Source organism: Gambusia affinis, linkage group LG23 (genome assembly GCF_019740435.1).
Source record: "Gambusia affinis linkage group LG23, SWU_Gaff_1.0, whole genome shotgun sequence".
Lineage (NCBI taxonomy): Eukaryota > Metazoa > Chordata > Actinopteri > Cyprinodontiformes > Poeciliidae > Gambusia > Gambusia affinis.
The window spans coordinates 11,557,160-11,575,442 of NC_057890.1; the positions used below are offsets into that span (position 1 = coordinate 11,557,160).

Here is an 18,283-nt window from a genome sequence, read left to right on the forward strand (position 1 = left end):
TCTAAACATTTCACCAGTTTAAACAGTGCACATATCCATATATTCAATAACAATGCACAGACATTTACCATGAGACAAGATAGTAGTTTTGAGCAGCATGCATTTAGAGTAATTTTTTAAAGCTTGCTTGACTTAAAAATGGCACAAAAAACTGTAAAATATAGCGCTCATAGAATTTTCAAATCTCATCATTGTTGATTTAAAAAAAAATAAAAAATCCTGAGTTACTTTTAATACCTCTCTCTCTTTCTCATTTCTTTAAACAGGAAATCTCTTTAATTCCCCAGAGACTACACACTATAAAACTAGTCACTGGTGAAGATTCCTGAACCTGAGCAACATTTCACGAGCGGGGACTCCTTTCCATACAGAGACAATGCTCCAAATCTATGGCCTTTAAAAAAGGTCTATTTTTAAAAAAGAACATTTTAGTGGAGAAACCTTCATGTCTATTCAGTTAATACAGCATAGCCTCCCTTTTTAGATTCTAAATTAATTTATTTCGAAGGCTTTTAGTAACTTAGTTTTCTCTTTGCCATGCGGTGACAATTTCATCAAACATTTTTTTATTTCAGAAATTAAAAAAAAAATTATATTTATTGAAACGGAAAAAAATTTTGCTTCTATAATTTTCAAAAGTGTTTAAATAAAAATGACATTAAGTGTGTTTTGAGCCATTATGTAGATAGATTCAGCACTGTTTCCACTGGTGAAAGTTGTCATTACTTTGTGTGTCTTTAACATTCATGTGCATGCATTTTTAAGTAAAAATGTTTAATACTATGAGCCAATCTGTGTGTTTTGTACTTTATTATCAAAATCCACCACACACATAAAAACAAAATAAGCCATGTGAAAAAAATAGGGCTCCCTATGACAGGCGTTTTTCTAGTATGGTAGGGTATTTACAAATATCTATTCAATCATACATTATCAAGAAAACTGTCTAGAATTGGGAGAAATTAAGAAGAAACGGCAACAAGTCCAAATGCATACCAAACAAAAAAATCGACTAGATTTTTTTGTAGGTATCTGTTCATTTTCATTTCCATGTAGACCAGGTTTTATTGGGCCACATTAAAATTTCCAGACAGATGCCAGTGCTCCTGGAATCGTGTTCATTTGGACAACAGAAGTATGGAGACGACCTACAACTTTCTAGAAAAAGAACATCATAAAAACTGTGAAGCCCGGCGTTGAACGTGCCGTGCTTTATGACCTCAATGAATTCAGGCATGCATTGTCCTTGAGAAAAAAATACGAGGCCAGCTGCACAAAAGGCGGAAAAATTTAAGATGCAGCAGAACTGGATCCTGGAAGTTGTCGTTAACCCAAAATCATAACAGTAAATCTACCAAGGCTTGACTGACTAATTGGGAAAAGTAAATTTATGGGCCAAGTCAAAGCTGAATGTTTTGATCCCATTGAGATGCTGTGGGGTGACTGGAAACATGCAGGAAACTCCTCAAACTTCTCAGCTGAAGCGTGAAACAAACTTCATTTTTTCATTTGCAAAATTTTCTTTTCCAAAAATAACACAAATGAATTGTGAACATTTCTGAATAATGAACTGAATGTTAAATGAAGTGCACTGATTTATTTTTTCACATGACTGTACATGATCACTACAATATGAAGTTGGCTCATTAAAAGTTTTGGTCACATTACAGGCGTCTCAACATCGAACCAGAGTGAAAAGAGACACCTTTTGGCATGACTCGACGGTAAGTTTCAGCTGGTTTTGTACAAAGAAATAAAATATAAATGAAAGTTATTAATAGGTGAACAGCAGCAATGGCTTTGCATTGCAGGTATTTATTCCAGGTGCTCCAGGTGGAAGGATTCGGATGAAGGAAATGCAAGAAGTAATTTTCTTATCTTGTTCTTCCTTTAAAAAATTAATAGTTTCAAACATGAAAATGCAATTTCCTGGTCACTGTGGAATGAGAATAAGATTCCCCACCTATTTTACTTCCAGAATCCGTCCTCTGGAGCGCAAGGTTACAGCAGCTGGAGGGTAAGTGTGTGATAAGCAAGGCACAAAACACACACTTGACGGGTTTCTGAATTACTTTTACTTATAAATACATTGCTTTCTGCTTTTCTAGAGACGAAAGCTCAACAATCTCAAAGCTCAGGCACATGCAAGTAGGGAGAGGCAAAACACAGGAGAGAAAGAGATATACAGTGATGCAAATGGAGAGATAATGTTTGGAGCAGATGATCTGACTGAAGGAGTAACTGTAGCAGAACCAGATGCCGACCCTGATCCAGTCTACGAGGTGGAGGAAGAGAGGAGTGGTGACTGGGAGACAGAGGAAGATGTCGATCGCGAGAGAGAAACTGAAGAGGGCCTGGAGAGGCAGCGAGAGAAGGAGAGGCTGGAAATGGAGAGGGAAAGGGAGGAACTGGAGAAGGAGAAGGAGGCCGAACGTGAGACGGAGAGAGAAAAGATGGAAGGGGAGAAAGATGTGGAGGGGGAGAGAACAGAGCAGGAAGCAGAGAGAGACTTTGAGAGGGAGGAGTGGGAAAGGCGGAGGGCAGAGATGGAGAGGGAAAGAGGAGGAGGTTACCCTGAAGAAACTGGACAGCCATACCCATACCCTCCACAGTACTTTTTTCTGAAGGTAAAAACCCAAAGTATACTAATATATTCACTCTGCGAATAATAGGAAAAGTTTGTGTAAAAGTAGTCATTTGTGGAAACTCATCCCATTAAACATTGTTTTTATCGCAAAATGTGACAAAGTTCACGGGCCACAAACAATGCAACACATTACATTGGCAAAAAGGACTGGACTCTTCTTTTTATGTTCAATCAAGATGCAACAGATGGTGTTCACACTAATGATTCAAATGAGGCTTGTTCTCAATCAAAATCAAAAGTTTCACCTGGTAAACAAAGAAAAGAAAAAACAGTTGAAGCAAAACATCAGATTGTTTCTAGACCAGCAATCTCAATTTTACTTCAACTATCTAATTTGTTGCTCAACTGGTTAATGTAATTAATGATCAAAATAACTTCCCCAGTTTCCTGCACAATACATTAAGTCCCAGTAGTGATATTTTAATCACAGAGCATTGCTTGAAGGCGATATTTAGTTGGGTACATTCACTCTGTGTGTCAGGCATTGAAACTGCATGCTGATAAATATTTAGCCAGACTCCAGTTCCTATTGCTGGAGTTTCAGAATCTGTGCTAAGATTGCAGCAACATCAGATGACTCATTTGCCAACACATAGTGCATGTACTTTTCTGAATTTTGAATGTGTTTTGCATGTTTAAAATGAAAACATTTAGTTAATCATTTACATTGATGCATTAAATTGAATCATTTCTGTGACAGGGGCAGCCAGGTGAGAATGGAAAACCGGGACCGAAGGTGACTACTGGTTTATTTTAAGATTAAAACAACATTAAGGATAGCCTACAACACATAATGTATAAATACTTAGATGTACCCAAGTCTTACAGGTTTAAAAGTGCAGCAGGTTCAAAATCATAAATTTTGAATTCTGATGAGTTAATTGGCCTTTTCCACTCAACAAAGCAGCAAAGTTTAAAACTAAATGAATAATTTTGACCCTGTGCACATTTTGTTGTATTTTTCTGGAAGAACACTCTAAAATCATAATTTGAGGCCAGAAGTTAAAACATCCTGATGATTATTTGGGAATGTTTAAGCAAATGATGTAACATTTTTTAGCTTTGTGGACAAATGTCCCTGCTGTTTTGATTAAACTTCCATTGATTCATATTAAATTGTCGCTCATATGAAAAATGACTGCGGATATTCAGTCATCTGAAGATTGGTGAAAATAAAACATGATTTGATTTAGTTTGTGGTTTGGTTTTGTCTTTTGTCTTTTGCCTGATCGTTGTGAACGACCGTTAATGTGAGACAGAGTTCAGCTGCATCCTGCAGAAAACTGCTTCCTGTTCCCCGAAGCGTCTTTTCTATTTTCTGATTACTAACCACATGGATGTTGTGTTGATTGACATTATGTAAAAGAAAAATGACAGTTCATCAGGTGGCTGTTGGGGATATTTTAATCATGACCAATTTAAAGAGCCATCACTGCCCTTCCTGCAACCACAGAGATGGTCTGATTTAGTAACGCAGTGGCTTTCTTTTAAACATACAATGGTAGCGTTTTTATTGATTCAAACTAACTAGGTGTAATTGTAAAAAAAAAATAGAGAGCCTTGAAAACGTATTCGTATGTGTTACACATTTTATAACATTACAACTACAAATCCATTCCTGTAGGATTTTATGTGATGGACCAACACCAAGTATTGTACAACTAGAAGAGTAAATAAAATGTTGAAATTCTATTTACTCACCCTCAGTCAGTTTAATCTGCAGTATGTTTTGTTGGTCTTTCCCATAACATACAGTCAGGTTTGTGAATAAAACAAAATTTCAAGGGGGAGTGTAGAGTTTTCTTGGTTACGATTTACTGAGTCATTGTTATCACACAGATGACACTGAAACAATCTGAAATCATCATGGGAGCATGAAGCAAGGTCAACATTTGCTGAATGAAATGTGCCACCAGTTCATAAAATTATCATGGCTGCCCCGCTGCCGATCCACACGGCATCAGTAAATGACATCAGAGCTCGGGGAGAGCGTCTCTCCCGTCTCGCCTGTCAGTAACACCATTTGAATCCAGGCCTTTGATGTCTCCTCTGCTCTATTTCTGTATGACTCTGAGAGAGATTAAAGCAGGCATTAATAATTCCCCTTGTTAAACATGCTGACAACCCTTGTTTTTTTATGTGAAATTCCTCTGCGTTTGCTTATTTGGCTACTGTAAAAAAAGTTACCCTCCAATTTATTTCCCTAACTATGATGTTCTGATGACATTTTTAGGGGGAAATTGGTGAAAAAGGACAAAAGGTAAAGTTGTTAAAAATTGTAACCCGGTATGTTTAGGTGATGCATATTCACCTGACTTTTTTTTTGTTTGGTTTGGGTTTTTTGTAGGGAGAGCCAGGTATTGGTTATAGAGGGCCAGAGGGCCAAGCTGGTCCCCCAGGACAAAAGGTAAAATTTCCCTCCTTATTAAATAGAAAACAAACAAATATTATACCAACAATTAACTGAGAGCCTACTTAGAAATTCTTGGAAAACCAATCAGTCCCTGCAGATTGGTTTCTTTAACATTAAATTTAATTGACTTTGTTTCTCATTGCAGTTTTAATTTAGGGAATTAATTGGTCCTGTGACTCACTCCCGCATTTAAATCTTTGCTTGAGCTTTTCCTTTGCGAGAACGACTTGAACCGAAAGCAATTATTCAAATGTGATAAAAAAGCCGAATAATCGCATTACATGGAACAAGTGCCTACCTGAGTGTTTGTCTCCCAAACTTTCAGTTATTCTCTGCGTTTTTAACTCTCCTCAAATTGTCGCCTCAGGGTGAGCCGGGTGAGCCAGGACCTCCAGGAGCGCAGGGCATCCAGGGCATTAATGGAAATGCAGGAATACAGGGTATCCCAGGACTCAAGGGCCCTCTTGGAGATCTGGGAGAGCCAGGCAGAGAGGTAAACAATCATATATTAAGCTTCAAAAATACTGGAAAGAAATCCAATATTCTCTTTCAATCCAGAGTGAAATTAGCTCAAACATTGAAAAATACAGAAAATATGGAAAGAGTTATTCCATTAAAGCTTTGTGTGTTGATGTAGGGTGAACGGGGTAAAAGAGGGAAGAATGGATCGACTGGACCCCCAGGACCTAGAGGTGCACCAGGACCTGATGTATGAAGAAACTTTCCTTTTTTTTTTATTTCTGTCTTTTTCGTTAACTTTAGTCTTTGCAAACAAGCAAACCTGGTGTTTATCAGTTGTGATTTCTTCTCAATTTTAACAGTAACAAAAATCTAAAGTTGTATAACTGCACAATTAAAGCTCATTAAAAACTTTGGGGAATGATATTTAGGAATTTAAAAAGTCCAGAAGATGCTAAAAGTAGTTTAAAAAATACTGAAAAGCATGGAGCTGGAAATGTGGCACTTTGGGAAATGTTACATCCTGGGCAGTCAAGACCAAGATCTTCATCTCATTTGGATTCTATACAGTGACTTGAAACAGTCAAGAAACATTTTCCAGCTAATAGTGAAGACTGGGCAAACTTTCCTTTGAGTGGTTTTGAAGACTGGCACATGGCGACAATAATCATCTCAGTGATGTTATTTCAGACAAAGACTTGTCCTTGCATTTGGTTTTAGGTAGAAACTCATTCATTCTGTGAACAAAACAACTGTACTTGTTGTTTAAGGGCAATCAAATCACTTTCTTTAAACAAGATGAAACATTAATATGAGAGCATTTCTTACTGGAAGGATGACCGTTGAATAGGATGTGCTGATGTCTACCTTATAGTTTTTATGTAAAATCACCACTCTTTTAAGGAACGTTTCAGCCTTTTCAAACTGTTTCTTCTGATTTCCTGAACAGAACCAAATTTACCATGTTCTCTTTGAAGGGTCTTCCTGGAGTACCTGGTGTCAAAGGAGAAAAGGTAACGACTCTGACCTAGAAATTCTTTTTGTCTTGCACATAATGAGTAAGTTTATGGTCTGTTCGGTTTCTTAGTCAAAAGTTAGAATTTCCATTGTTAAAGTCTTAAGAACTCCCTGCACAGAATTCCCATCCCTGACCCAGCTGTTACTCAACATCATAGAAAACATAAAGTTAGCATTTATTGTTCACATGCACTTGGACCCAAACCCATTGATATACCTTGTATTGAAGAAAAATTATTTTTGAAAAAGAAGTATCTTTCCCAGTGACGCATTGTCTGAGACAGATTGGGCGGGGATTTGAACCGGCAACCTCTTGGTGACGAGATGAAGCCCAACACCCACAGTCACTGCTGCCCCCAAATGTCTAGAATAAAAAACAGTATAGACTTAGAGTACCATCAGTAAGGTGTTTTAGTTTATCATTGTATGTTACTCTTTTTTTAATTGTTATTCCTTCAGTGTTTTTTATTACTAAAAACTAAAATCATAAATATATTGAGCAAACAAAACATCTCAAATGCACCAAACATTTCATCAGGGTGACAGTATTCCAGGTCAGCCCGGTGCCAGAGGAGTTCCTGGTCCACCAGGCAGACAGGTGAGCTCTCTGCATCTTTTCATCTTCTTTTGTTGATGTGTTTATATAGTTTAACTTGACATAGTCGGTGCTCTATGGGATGTTTACAGAGAGTTTTCTTTTCAGGGTGAAAGGGGAACCGCAGGTGTTAAAGGAAGCCCTGGTCATATTGTGAGAAACTTCTCACTTCTTTGTATGTGACGCAAATATTTAATCAATCTATTAGATTTTCTTCTTTTTTTTTCAATTCTTCAACCAGGGTCCAAAAGGCTTGCGTGGCAACAAAGGAGAAAAGGTGAGAGGCATTTGCAATATTACCTCATATTAATTTAAAGATTTTTAAACCAATGTGTTCATGGCTGAAGTTTACGTCTTAGGATATTTTTACAGTCATTACTTTTATTAAATTCAGTATTGAGCTTTCTGCTTTATTAAATAAAGTGCTCGGTGGGTCCACATGTCTTTCTTGTGTGATATTAAAAAAAAAATGTATATCTGAGAAAATCAAGCAGAAAAAGTTTAATCCAAGAACCAAAACTAAGTTAAAAACAAAAACCCATAAACCATGATGGTTGTATCAAAAGGCATCACTCAAAAAAAATATACATAAATAAAACTGCTACCATGTTGCTTCAACTTTCTCCATATGGATTATGGAGCATTTTGGTGTTGAAAGGTAAAGTAGCTGCTTAATGATGCTGCAGATAAACCCTTATGTTGTCTTAATTTAAACTGAATTTGTCATCTTAATGCTGACAGGGCATGTAAGGAGTTTGTTTCCATTGTCGTTATGACACTGATATCACTGAGGCAAGATGACGGATTAAGACTCGTTTCCTGACTGAAATATGGGCATGTTGTGGAAAAGCTATTTGATTACGTCAAAAAGAGAAATAAAACCATGTAGGTGTGCAGAAGACTTGTTTTATCTGTAAAGTCAGCTCAGAATGAAAAATGCTTCATTTCTCTTTGTCTTGTTCTTTGCTGCAAAGCAGGTTCTGTTGTCTCATTGTAAGTTTAGAGTCTCATCTGAAGCCGGTCAAAACTGTCGACCTAATAATAAGTTCTTACTGCAGTTTTTGCCTCTAACTCAAAGACTAGAGTAACCTGCAGATTTTTTTCCCCTCCAAATATTTAAGTTAAATATAACCCAAAGATAACACGGACACGATTTGTCTATTAAAGATATACACAAAGGCCTTGGAAGTGTACTCACAATACCAACCTTTATATTGTATTGTCTTAATCTTTTTTTATTATTATTATTGCATTTCACATTTAAACTGGAGCTCTGCTACTTTGGCGGCCATCAGCGCTTGTATTTTCTCTCTAGATTTCACTGAGCGATTCCGTCAATGATTGTAGGAATTATTTGTGAGTCTTTTGAGATTTGTCAAAGGTAGATTGTGTTTGATGATGCTGAATTTTGCTTTGCAGCAGCAAAGAGCCATGAAATATGAAACATCTATTGACTTTTGGAATATGTAAGTTGCATCTCCGCTTCTTTTCAGGGAGACCGCGGCATACCTGGACTCAGAGGAGAGAGAGTATGAAATTTACACACACTGCATCCTGCTTCAGTTGAAATTTTAAAGAGCCTTCGCCTTCATATTACAAAAGCAAAACAGTTTGCATGATGATCTTTTTTTTTTTTTCTTTTTGCCCAAATCCTTTTTTTTCTTTTTTCTTTTTTTTTTTTATTTCTGACATGACTTCACAAATTAATACCATCCTGCAGGGGAGCATACTTCAGATTCAAGGACCTCGTGGGTTCAAGGGCTCCAAAGGGGACGCGGTGAGATCCTCTTTATTGTATAGGCCTTTCTTCTGTTGCAAAGCAAATTAAATTGTGTTTGAAGTATTTTCAATGGGTTTTCAGTTCTACAGAACAGTTCATGACACACTTTAGAGTTTGCAGACCGTTAGTTTAATCTGTAGGTAGAAAACGGATGAAGAAAACGGTGTTTCAAGAATACGACAAATTTATTAACCGGAATTCCTCTGAATGGTCTTCTGCTAATATATGTAGTTTATGTTTAGATGATCTGTAATTGATGGAAAGAATCCTTCACGTTTATTCAGGCGGCATCCTGAAAAAAAGACAAATATGAGTTTTACTGGAACTGTGACTGGCTATTCAAAAATATGGGATGTGCAAATATTCTGTTTGATTGTAGAAGCTTAATTTTACTCATCAAATATGGTCGATGTTTACATCAATAGATTTTCATCTTATGCAACAATATGTACATAATTTACCCATTAAATGCATAAAAACCTCTTCATGTTGGACGAGGAACGGTGGAGAAACCCATCACAGTTCAGCGGCTGTGCAACTCGCTTACATTCAGAAAAAAACGTGTGTAAATCTGCTTACTAGGGGGAAAAAACTAACTTTGGCTGCTGTAGTGATGGTATTAAAAGAACTACAAAGGAAGTTATTGGAAATGTTGTTTTAGGGTGAAAGGGGCCTACCAGGTTTCGACGGGGATAAAGGAGAGAAGGGTGAGGACGGTCCTCCAGGAGTAAAGGTAGCAAATTAAGTTTCACTCTGGGTAGTAATCTGAAATAATGTGCTCACATTTTAAGTGTAATTTGTTCACGTATTTTCTTGCAAGTTCTCTTTTTTTTCTGTCTCAAATTTGGACTACTTGTCATATAAACACATTTTTAATCTATCTGATCAGGGCCTTAAAGGGGATGCGGGCACTAAAGGGGCTCTGGGCCGATTTGGAGCGCGAGGGCCGGTGGGCCAGAAAGTAAGCATGACATGCAGCAACCTGTGATTCAGAGGGTATTGCTGTTTGACAGCGCTGTGATAAAGATGGTCGCAATTTTTCATAGGGGGAAGCTGGAGAGCCAGGGCTGAATGGAGTGATGGTAACAAATCAGTAATAATTTCTAAATCTTCAATTGGTAAAATAAGTCTCTCTTAACAGAGTTATTGATATACTATGTACACCTGGAGCTAATTAAGTGATGATGTGCAAAAACTCCAGTTTTTTATTCATTCTAGGGCCTCAACGGACAGCATGGAATGGATGGAGAAAAAGGCGACAAAGGAGATGTTGGACTTCAAGGCATGCAGGGTGATCAGGTACTATCAAATGAAAGTACTAAACTTGAATAAATCCACTGCTCTCATGCTATAGGCTTCTCCTTATCTTATTAGAATACCTATGTGAATTTAAAAACGTATGTTACGAGTTATATGTTGGACATTAATTGCAATTCCTTTTAATGCAATCAAAATATTAAGTTTTATTCTCACAGTTCTTGCTAAAGATTATTGCAGTACGACATTTTATAGATGTGGATTAAACAGATGTAGCCTCTTATTATTACTGTTGTGTATCTCATTCATGTGTTTTTCACAGGGCGATCCAGGAGAACCTGGTTTATCTGGAGAAATGGGAGAGAAGGGAGAAAAGGTTTAGACATTCATTATGTCTTTGTAGTTCAGTATTCACTTCCCTGTTTCCTGATGTGATTGAGTTTCCAGTTTGCTTCAACCTTTCCCAGGGATTCAGAGGGTTTCCTGGACGCACCGGTAATCCCGGGCTAGACGGCGAAAAGGTCAGCTTTAGCTTTATGATTCTCATGATGTTAAAGAGTAAACTGTGTCATATGAAATCAAAATGTGGAAAAGTTTATATGATTTGAACTTTTTCCACATTTTGTCACTACAACTAGAAACTTTTTGGGGGATTATGTGTGATTGCCTGGGTGTGGCTGACAGCACTTTATTGATTAGCATTTTTAAAAAAAATTTAAAATAGAACCATGTATCTCTGATCTTGAGCTTAATAATTATGCTCTGCTTTGTGCTCATCTGTCACATAAATACCAGTAAAATACATTTGGGTTTGTAGCTTAAATGTAACAAATGAAACGGTTCAAGCAGCGAATATTTAATCTCCTAAACAGGGAGATCCAGGCGTGCCTGGCAGTGCAGGTTTACCAGGACTTAATGGACTCACAGGACGCAAGGTGAACATACAAATCCACTCATGTTTCCACTCAACAGCATTTCAAGAGATTCATGCACTTATTTTTTCAATATTTATAAAATCTTAGGGGGACAAAGGAGTTGGAGGGACCAATGGTGCTGATGGTGACCCAGGAGAGAAAGGGGATAAGGTTTGTAAATTCAATGTAACATTACACTGGATACATATTTAGTTTTCTGCAATATAATGTGTTAGTAATCTTTGTTTCCTCTATTAAACTTCACACATCAATTGTTTTGTCCAATTTAGGGTGCTGCAGGTTTCCCGGGATTTCCAGGCTTCAAGGGGTCAGCTGGCAGTCCGGGACTAGATGGAGATGAGGGACCACCCGGAGCCCCTGGTCCTCATGGGGATACGGGGCCCAAGGTACTTTAACCCAGTCTTGAGGCTGTGTGGTTTGTGTTTTCATTCATTTAAACTGGTACTTTCTCGCAGTAAACCTAAGTATCATTTGCTGTACGTGTATCAACGCCACGAGCCAACAATGTCGGCGGGTTTTACGTCACGCATCACTTAAACAGTCTGTTCTAGCCTGAGTTTAAACCTTTTTGTCTTTGTAATTCTCATTTTCTAAAATGCAACCTTCACCTTAGATTGGGCTTTTTTTTTTGCCATATGTCCCTAAATGTTTCCTCATAACCATTTAACAGGAATTATAAAGTATACTCCCACCCAACCCCCCAAAAAAAGAAAGAATCCAACAGAATATTTTCCCAACTAAATTTCTCCACTTCATGTAAAAACACAACAGGGTGGACTGAATATGTGACGCGGTGATGGGGACGAGGGGAGCTTGATTACAGTCATCATCGTGCCTTCGTGAGAGAACGACAGCGTGTGCTAGGCATGCTGGGGCTCTGAAGACAGCGGAGACACGTCCCAAATTAACACACACACCCACACACACACAGAGATCTATTCTTGTCTGCACCCTTCAAGTAATATCTTACTCAATTACATCCTTTCAGCAACAATTACCAGACTTTCCGTGTTAACGCGGCGTGGCTTGAAAATAGTAATGAGGATATTCCAAAGGTGCATCTAACTGATCTTGTCTTTCATAGTGTGGAGCAGTTCTGCTTTTGATTGGGTGTCATGGGTTTTGTCTTGCGGGGAGGCTTTGTTCAAAAGATACATTTTCCTCTTTGTACTTTTGCTAACCAGGGTGAGCGGGGCAGGAGAGGCAAAACGAGGCCATGCCAGAGGGGGGTACCAGGAACCCAAGGGCTGCGAGGAGAAACTGTGAGATCTATACTTGAAAGCTGTGTATTCATTCCTATATCAGTGGTTTATCCAGCTTTGGACCCAAAGCTATCTACTAGAGTTCTAGTTATGCCCTTCAAGAAGCATAAAAATAACTAAAAGTATTTCCTTTTTCCTAAAGAGTTCTGTTTAGATAATCTTATTGTTGCACTTCATTTTTGAAAAAGCTAAGAACAACCACTTGTTGCATGAGATCAAGTAATTATATTATCAGGTTTTTCTACTAAATTTGTGTATTGGCCAAATAAATGCTTGCAGTGCCTAATTTAGCATCTGGACTTGATTTAAATTTAGTTTGTATGATGTAAAAGTATCCCTTAGTGTTGCTGCTGCCACTTCTTGGAATGGTTGGAAACAGGTTAGAAATGTTTGTTTTTGAAAGAAATTTTTTCTTTTTTTTTTTTTTTGTATGTACAACAGTGCCAATTTATTCTTTATGTGACATTCTGAAAATTCTTAAAGTGAAAGTGCTCATGTTTTATTACCACTAGGGTTCAGAGGGCATGGAAGGAGCAAAGGGGGAAAAAGGAGAGCCTGGATTATCAGTATGTCAGCTGAACATTTCCATTCATAATTATTTTTGAATAACTGACCACCTAAATGCTGCTTTTATCTTTGTGAAGGCTGAAGAAGTGAAGGAGCTTGTCAACCAGGAGGTGGTTGAAAAGTGCGGTAAGAGGCTGCACGGCGCTGAAGCCATACTTTATGTGTTTACTTTGATCTGTATTTTGTCCAAAACTGAATAAACATGTTCTTTCAGGGAGGTCTACATATTCTGACAGTGTTTGTGTGCATGTTGGTGTGTGTACACGTGTGTGGCTGTTTGCTGTCAAGCTCCTGTGGCAGCAACATGGCACCCCTGTGTGTGGAGCCATCTGTTATGTTCTCTCAGAGGAACACACACCATGGTGCCAGTAACAGTAGAGTCATTCACAAACACGCGACTACAATTAAGAGGGACACCTCCCCAAAAAAATCTGTTCACCTACAAGACACGCAGCCGTGGCATTTTCTTGTCAACTTTTATGTTTCACACCACAGTTTTCTATGCAAGAGATGTTCTGGATTACAAATGTTCTGTTACTTGATAATATACTGTTGATTGTGTAACTCTTGCTTTGTTTTTTTCTTTCAGGACTGGAATACAAGTTAATGGTAAAGTCTGTGGATCCGGATGCATCATATGTGGTAACTGGTAGCAAAACTACCAGTAAGCCCAAAGATTTAGCAATAACCATCTCTACTGTGACTGAACGTCACGAAGAAAGGACGAGACATGACTTTCAAAACCAAGAATCCAACAGCAACATGAAAGAAATTTCAAGTACTCTTCCACTGAATCTCGAAGAAGCCAGGAGCTCACGAAATCACACTGGTAATAAAAAATAAAAAATAAACTGCAACACAAATGTCAGCAGATTTGAACCCTCTGGCACAAGCTCACAGATTGCTCAGCTACAGTGTGACCAAACGTGGGACTAAATGAGCACACAACTCAAACTTATGTGGAGCAGCTGTGTGTTGGACATTTAAAATGTCCTGTCTGTGGTTCCTTTTTACGGTGGTGGAGATTTTCAAGCAAATGGTATCATTAGTGCGCTCTGTCTTGTTCTGATAACTTAAAGTACTTGAGCTTAGTTCTACTTAAAAGTAGAAAATGCATCATATGAGTGAGATATATTTCAAAACTATAAATATACATTTTTTATTATTAAGTCGCACTCCATGAAGCCAATTAAGGAAAATCGGAAATCACTTTCTGCTTTATTTGTAATTCTAGCTTCAGGTAAAAAAAATAAAAAATCAATCTGCACTAACATGACTATGAATTCACATGAATGTATATTTAACATTTTATGAATTTGACCAATATTTCCATTCCATGGTAATTATGAAATTATACATGAAATTACATAAGTATTGTTTTTAACCAGGATCTGCTCTGTGTTCTTCCTTTACCACTGATAAGGTAACATGTCCAACAGTACAGCAATCAAATCACCTCCGTTGGGTTTCTCTTGCATAAATTTTGATGTGTTTGCCCTTTGAAAAAAATCGACCCTCAGGCAAAATTCTGATCCAAGACTCGCCTACCCGACTGCTGCAATTGAAGGGTCTAAAATAATCCATTGCCGTTTTTTTTGACCAGTAATTTTTTGTTGTTCTCTCACTTCAATTTAGGGTTTTGTTTTTTTTTAAAGGCTGCTAGAGGCTAAATCCAGAACATACAAGCCAGTACTACAAAGACATTCTGTAGATCAAAGCACTTTCATGTCAGACTGCTTCCTGAGCGATTGGGAAAAAATGTTGGTCTGTAGAAGAGTAGAGGAGAAACAGACCTCAAAAGACATTTACCTTTTACACAGTAACAGGTTGTTCTGCAAAGCATTCACTCTGAGTGACCAAAATACAAATGTGCATCATTACAGATTTTTATTTGCAATTTAAAAAAAAAAAAACAATGCACAATTTTCCTCCCTGACTAGAGTTATTTGCTACTTTGTTGGTCTGTTATATCAATGTGTAAAAGTACATTAACACATTGATGTTAATGTACTTTTTGCTCAGTAATCTAGTTTAATTTTATTGGGACCACCAAACAATTAATTTTGAAGTCTTCATTTATATTTCCTGTCAGTAAATTAGTTTTGTTTTGTTCCATTCAGCACTTCAAACTCCATTTCTAAAAAAAAAAAAAAAAGAAATTGAATGCTTGTCATATTTGAAAATTTCTTCAAAAACTTAAATATTAGCTGTGATTCCTCCAGAACTTTAAGTTTAAAAGTTTGCATAACAATATTGAAAAATGAATGAAAGGACGCTCCACGACACCCTCATACGGCATTCAAATGAGTCCAAAATGCTGCCGGCGCTCATTAGGTGCTGGTCCAGAGAGAGGGGCTATGTGTTCCTCTTTGATGGCTGAGTTCAGCGCAATGTTCAGCTTCTGATTAGACGTATTTCTGTCTTTAGATTCTCATGAGGGATGGGCTGTGAAGTCGAGAGAGAGGAAGAAAAGACGACTATCCGGTTCCAAGGATGATGGTGAGTGGCCAAGGCTTCCAATTTTCTCCCTATTTCAGCCAATTCCTTTGAATATTTGCTCAGTCATTTTATTTATTTTTATTACTTTAACCCTTTTTCATACATAAAAAATGAGCTGAAACAGTTTATGCTTTAATGTATGTGTGCTATTTCTTAAGTATCGAAACCTAAAAAATTATTTTGTACTTGTCGGCTCTTCATTTTAAGTAAATACAGCGACAAATAAAGAACATGACATGGGGTGCAATATGAAAATTCCTTCAACATAATAAAAATTAACACATTTTAATAACAGTAACAACTATTTGCTTAATGGTCTCATTCTTATGTTCATTATAAAAGCTGTAGGTGTGCAATGAGTTTTTAATTGACTTCTTCCAGTTAGCTTATTTTTTTAATCAATTAATTTTTACCTGGGATTGTATTTGAAACAATTACTGTAGAAAAACACGGTCGCTCATGATGCTGTAGTTGGTTTCTAATTTGGCACTCCTGAAAACCTGTGCAAAGACTTGTCTAAAAGTTGTCCGTTTGTGTATTCATGCTACTCAGGCTAAAATCCAGTAGCCTGAGTAACATGAGGGTCATGCAATGTGGTGTTATTCTGATGTCTTCCACTACTTGCTCATGATAGAGCTGGCCTTCCTAGCTTATACAGTCCTGTTCTCTGAGCTGAAAAAAAAGTGTAGAAAAATGTTTTCATATCCAGACTTTCTTCTCTTTCTCAACTTTGTTTCCTTTCCTCCTTGTGTCTTCATTTTCTCCTTCCTCCCCCGCTACATTTTCTTTCTGTATGCCTGTGAGTGTTTAAGTATAAAAATAAATCCAAATGGAGTATGTAAATCAGTTAAATGTCTAAATGTAATTATATGGCAATAACCACATTTTTCTCCTCAAAATAACTCTCTTTTTTTTTTTTTTACCACACTTGTGCTTTCGGTGACAGATCACTGTTTGCTACCAATGTCAGAAGGAGCTTGTTCGGAATACGCTCTGGTCTGGTATTTCCACAGCCAGTCGGGGGAATGCAGGCCTTTTGTATTCGGCGGCTGTGGTGGCAACCAAAACCGATTCACATCTAAACAGGACTGTGAGAGTCTATGTGGGATGAAGAGTGGAGTGACAGAAACTCGGTCAGCTCTGACGGAGGACCTACCTTCAGACAGCTGATGCAGTGACGAAAATTCAGCTTTGGCACAGTTTCTGTCCGTCAGTGTGGTGTTACTGAAGATACGCTGTTTTTGTTTTCTATATTTCTTTTATTTATTTTTTTTTTTTTTGTGGAAGCAGTTTGATTTCTGGACTTTTACCAGTGAACAGAATTGAAATGTGAGCAACATTATGCTAGAGCCTGTACTTTTTCTTGTATTTGTTTTATTGGTGAAACTGACTGGCATTGAGGTTGTTGTTTTTTATGTGATTCTAATTAATGCTACTGATAAAAAATAAAACTGGTTTCATGTGTGTGATTTTTTATTTTTTATTTTTTCTACACCTGATTCCGTTTTCACCTCATTAATGTAGATCACGGTCACCTTTTTTCTGCCCTACATGATGCAGTCTGCAAAAATACGAAGCCGGTGGCTGATTTCCTCCTGTCTCTGTCATCACCACATATGTTTGTTTGGTGGGGGGTGTAGTGGGTCGGGCTGGGAGCCAGATGAGAGGCCAACAGGGGCCCAACCAATCTACATCATACAGTCTCAGCTGTGGCAGGGGATTCCTGTGTGGTCGCTCATGTAGTGGATGGCGCACATTAACTGGGAGCTTTTCCCTCCCTTTTAAAAACTCAGATTAAAGCACGGTGGAGAGGTGGAGATTGGAAAGTTGAGACATTATTTTAACTCTTATGACAATATTTCTGTAAAATGTCTGATTGGATGGGTCTTGGGTTGATTGCAAAAAGTAGAAAACATGACCAAGCTTTCAGAAAATGCTTACATGAGCAATCACCCTCGGGCTTCCTTCGTGTTCGTCACGATTCTGCCTCCATGATCTACTCCCACTCTCCAAAATGCTTTACAAATATTCAACATACAGTGCCTGGCAGAGGTACACTTAAACTTTTTCATATTTTGCCACATTACAGACACAAATTTCAACACGTTATTGGGGTGTTAAATGACTGACCAATGCATGGTCCGTCATAACTGTGAAGAGGAAAGAAATTAAGTTTTCAATCTGTAAAGCAGGGATGTCTGGTGTACTGGGAGTTGACCAAATGTTGGGTTGGGTGGGGCTGCTGCCATGGGTCTGGGCTGGGGGGCCACAGCCTCCCTCTGTTGATGGATCTTGGTGGACATGGGTGCCTATTGGAGTCTGCATGGGAACTGGCTTGTTGGGAGAGTATCTTTGTTGCAAAGTATTTTATATTCAGTTTTAAAGTACTTCATGTAAGCTTGAAAAATGTATTCTTTCTTTTTACTTTTCAGCTTTACTTGAAATATTCTTGTTAGATAAATGTTGAACGATTATTAATCTTCTGACAGCTTTGTTTTATACGTTTACTCTCATTGTAATTTAATTGCATGGAAAGAAACAGGAAACTATTCAGTGGTAGAACAATCAGACATTTCTCATATAACAGGCTCATTTGCATGAATAATGCCAAATATCAACAATTTTGTCATAAAAACAGATACAAATAAGAGATCTTGTTGAACAGGCCAAGTATCTTACAGAACTGTAAGAAGATATGATACTGAAGAGGGCCATGCAAATCAATTTCAGAGATCAACTGCAGGGAAGGAGAAGTGGGAGGACACTTAAGTCTTCAGTCACAGTGTGTGATTAATTGAGCTGTGAATGCTTCAGTTCTTATGAATGAATAAGTTAACAGGAATATTCAACAT

The 18,283-nt window shown here is 37.7% G+C and overlaps 1 protein-coding gene across 4 annotated transcripts in view; it reads left to right on the forward strand.

Moving 5' to 3' along the window:
* The window catches only part of LOC122826661 (collagen alpha-1(XI) chain-like), a 29,569-nt gene extending 12,701 nt beyond the window's left edge, over nucleotides 1-16,868 (forward strand). For all 4 annotated transcript variants that reach the window (XM_044108790.1, XM_044108793.1, XM_044108792.1 and 1 more), the window contains 30 exons: nucleotides 1,671-1,724; nucleotides 1,812-1,865; nucleotides 1,979-2,017; nucleotides 2,109-2,627; nucleotides 3,348-3,383; nucleotides 4,881-4,907; nucleotides 4,995-5,054; nucleotides 5,428-5,553; nucleotides 5,698-5,769; nucleotides 6,497-6,532; nucleotides 7,075-7,134; nucleotides 7,240-7,284; nucleotides 7,373-7,408; nucleotides 8,625-8,660; nucleotides 8,852-8,908; nucleotides 9,573-9,644; nucleotides 9,801-9,872; nucleotides 9,958-9,993; nucleotides 10,130-10,210; nucleotides 10,491-10,544; nucleotides 10,636-10,689; nucleotides 11,041-11,103; nucleotides 11,191-11,253; nucleotides 11,373-11,489; nucleotides 12,288-12,365; nucleotides 12,878-12,931; nucleotides 13,010-13,058; nucleotides 13,522-13,761; nucleotides 15,360-15,431; nucleotides 16,378-16,868. In XM_044108790.1, the coding sequence (XP_043964725.1) occupies nucleotides 1,671-1,724; nucleotides 1,812-1,865; nucleotides 1,979-2,017; nucleotides 2,109-2,627; nucleotides 3,348-3,383; nucleotides 4,881-4,907; nucleotides 4,995-5,054; nucleotides 5,428-5,553; nucleotides 5,698-5,769; nucleotides 6,497-6,532; nucleotides 7,075-7,134; nucleotides 7,240-7,284; nucleotides 7,373-7,408; nucleotides 8,625-8,660; nucleotides 8,852-8,908; nucleotides 9,573-9,644; nucleotides 9,801-9,872; nucleotides 9,958-9,993; nucleotides 10,130-10,210; nucleotides 10,491-10,544; nucleotides 10,636-10,689; nucleotides 11,041-11,103; nucleotides 11,191-11,253; nucleotides 11,373-11,489; nucleotides 12,288-12,365; nucleotides 12,878-12,931; nucleotides 13,010-13,058; nucleotides 13,522-13,761; nucleotides 15,360-15,431; nucleotides 16,378-16,601 (2,586 nt within the window). In that variant the 3' untranslated portion in view covers nucleotides 16,602-16,868. The remainder of the gene's footprint in view (nucleotides 1-1,670; nucleotides 1,725-1,811; nucleotides 1,866-1,978; nucleotides 2,018-2,108; nucleotides 2,628-3,347; nucleotides 3,384-4,880; nucleotides 4,908-4,994; nucleotides 5,055-5,427; nucleotides 5,554-5,697; nucleotides 5,770-6,496; nucleotides 6,533-7,074; nucleotides 7,135-7,239; nucleotides 7,285-7,372; nucleotides 7,409-8,624; nucleotides 8,661-8,851; nucleotides 8,909-9,572; nucleotides 9,645-9,800; nucleotides 9,873-9,957; nucleotides 9,994-10,129; nucleotides 10,211-10,490; nucleotides 10,545-10,635; nucleotides 10,690-11,040; nucleotides 11,104-11,190; nucleotides 11,254-11,372; nucleotides 11,490-12,287; nucleotides 12,366-12,877; nucleotides 12,932-13,009; nucleotides 13,059-13,521; nucleotides 13,762-15,359; nucleotides 15,432-16,377) is intronic.
* Nucleotides 16,869-18,283: the final 1,415 nt, after the last annotated feature.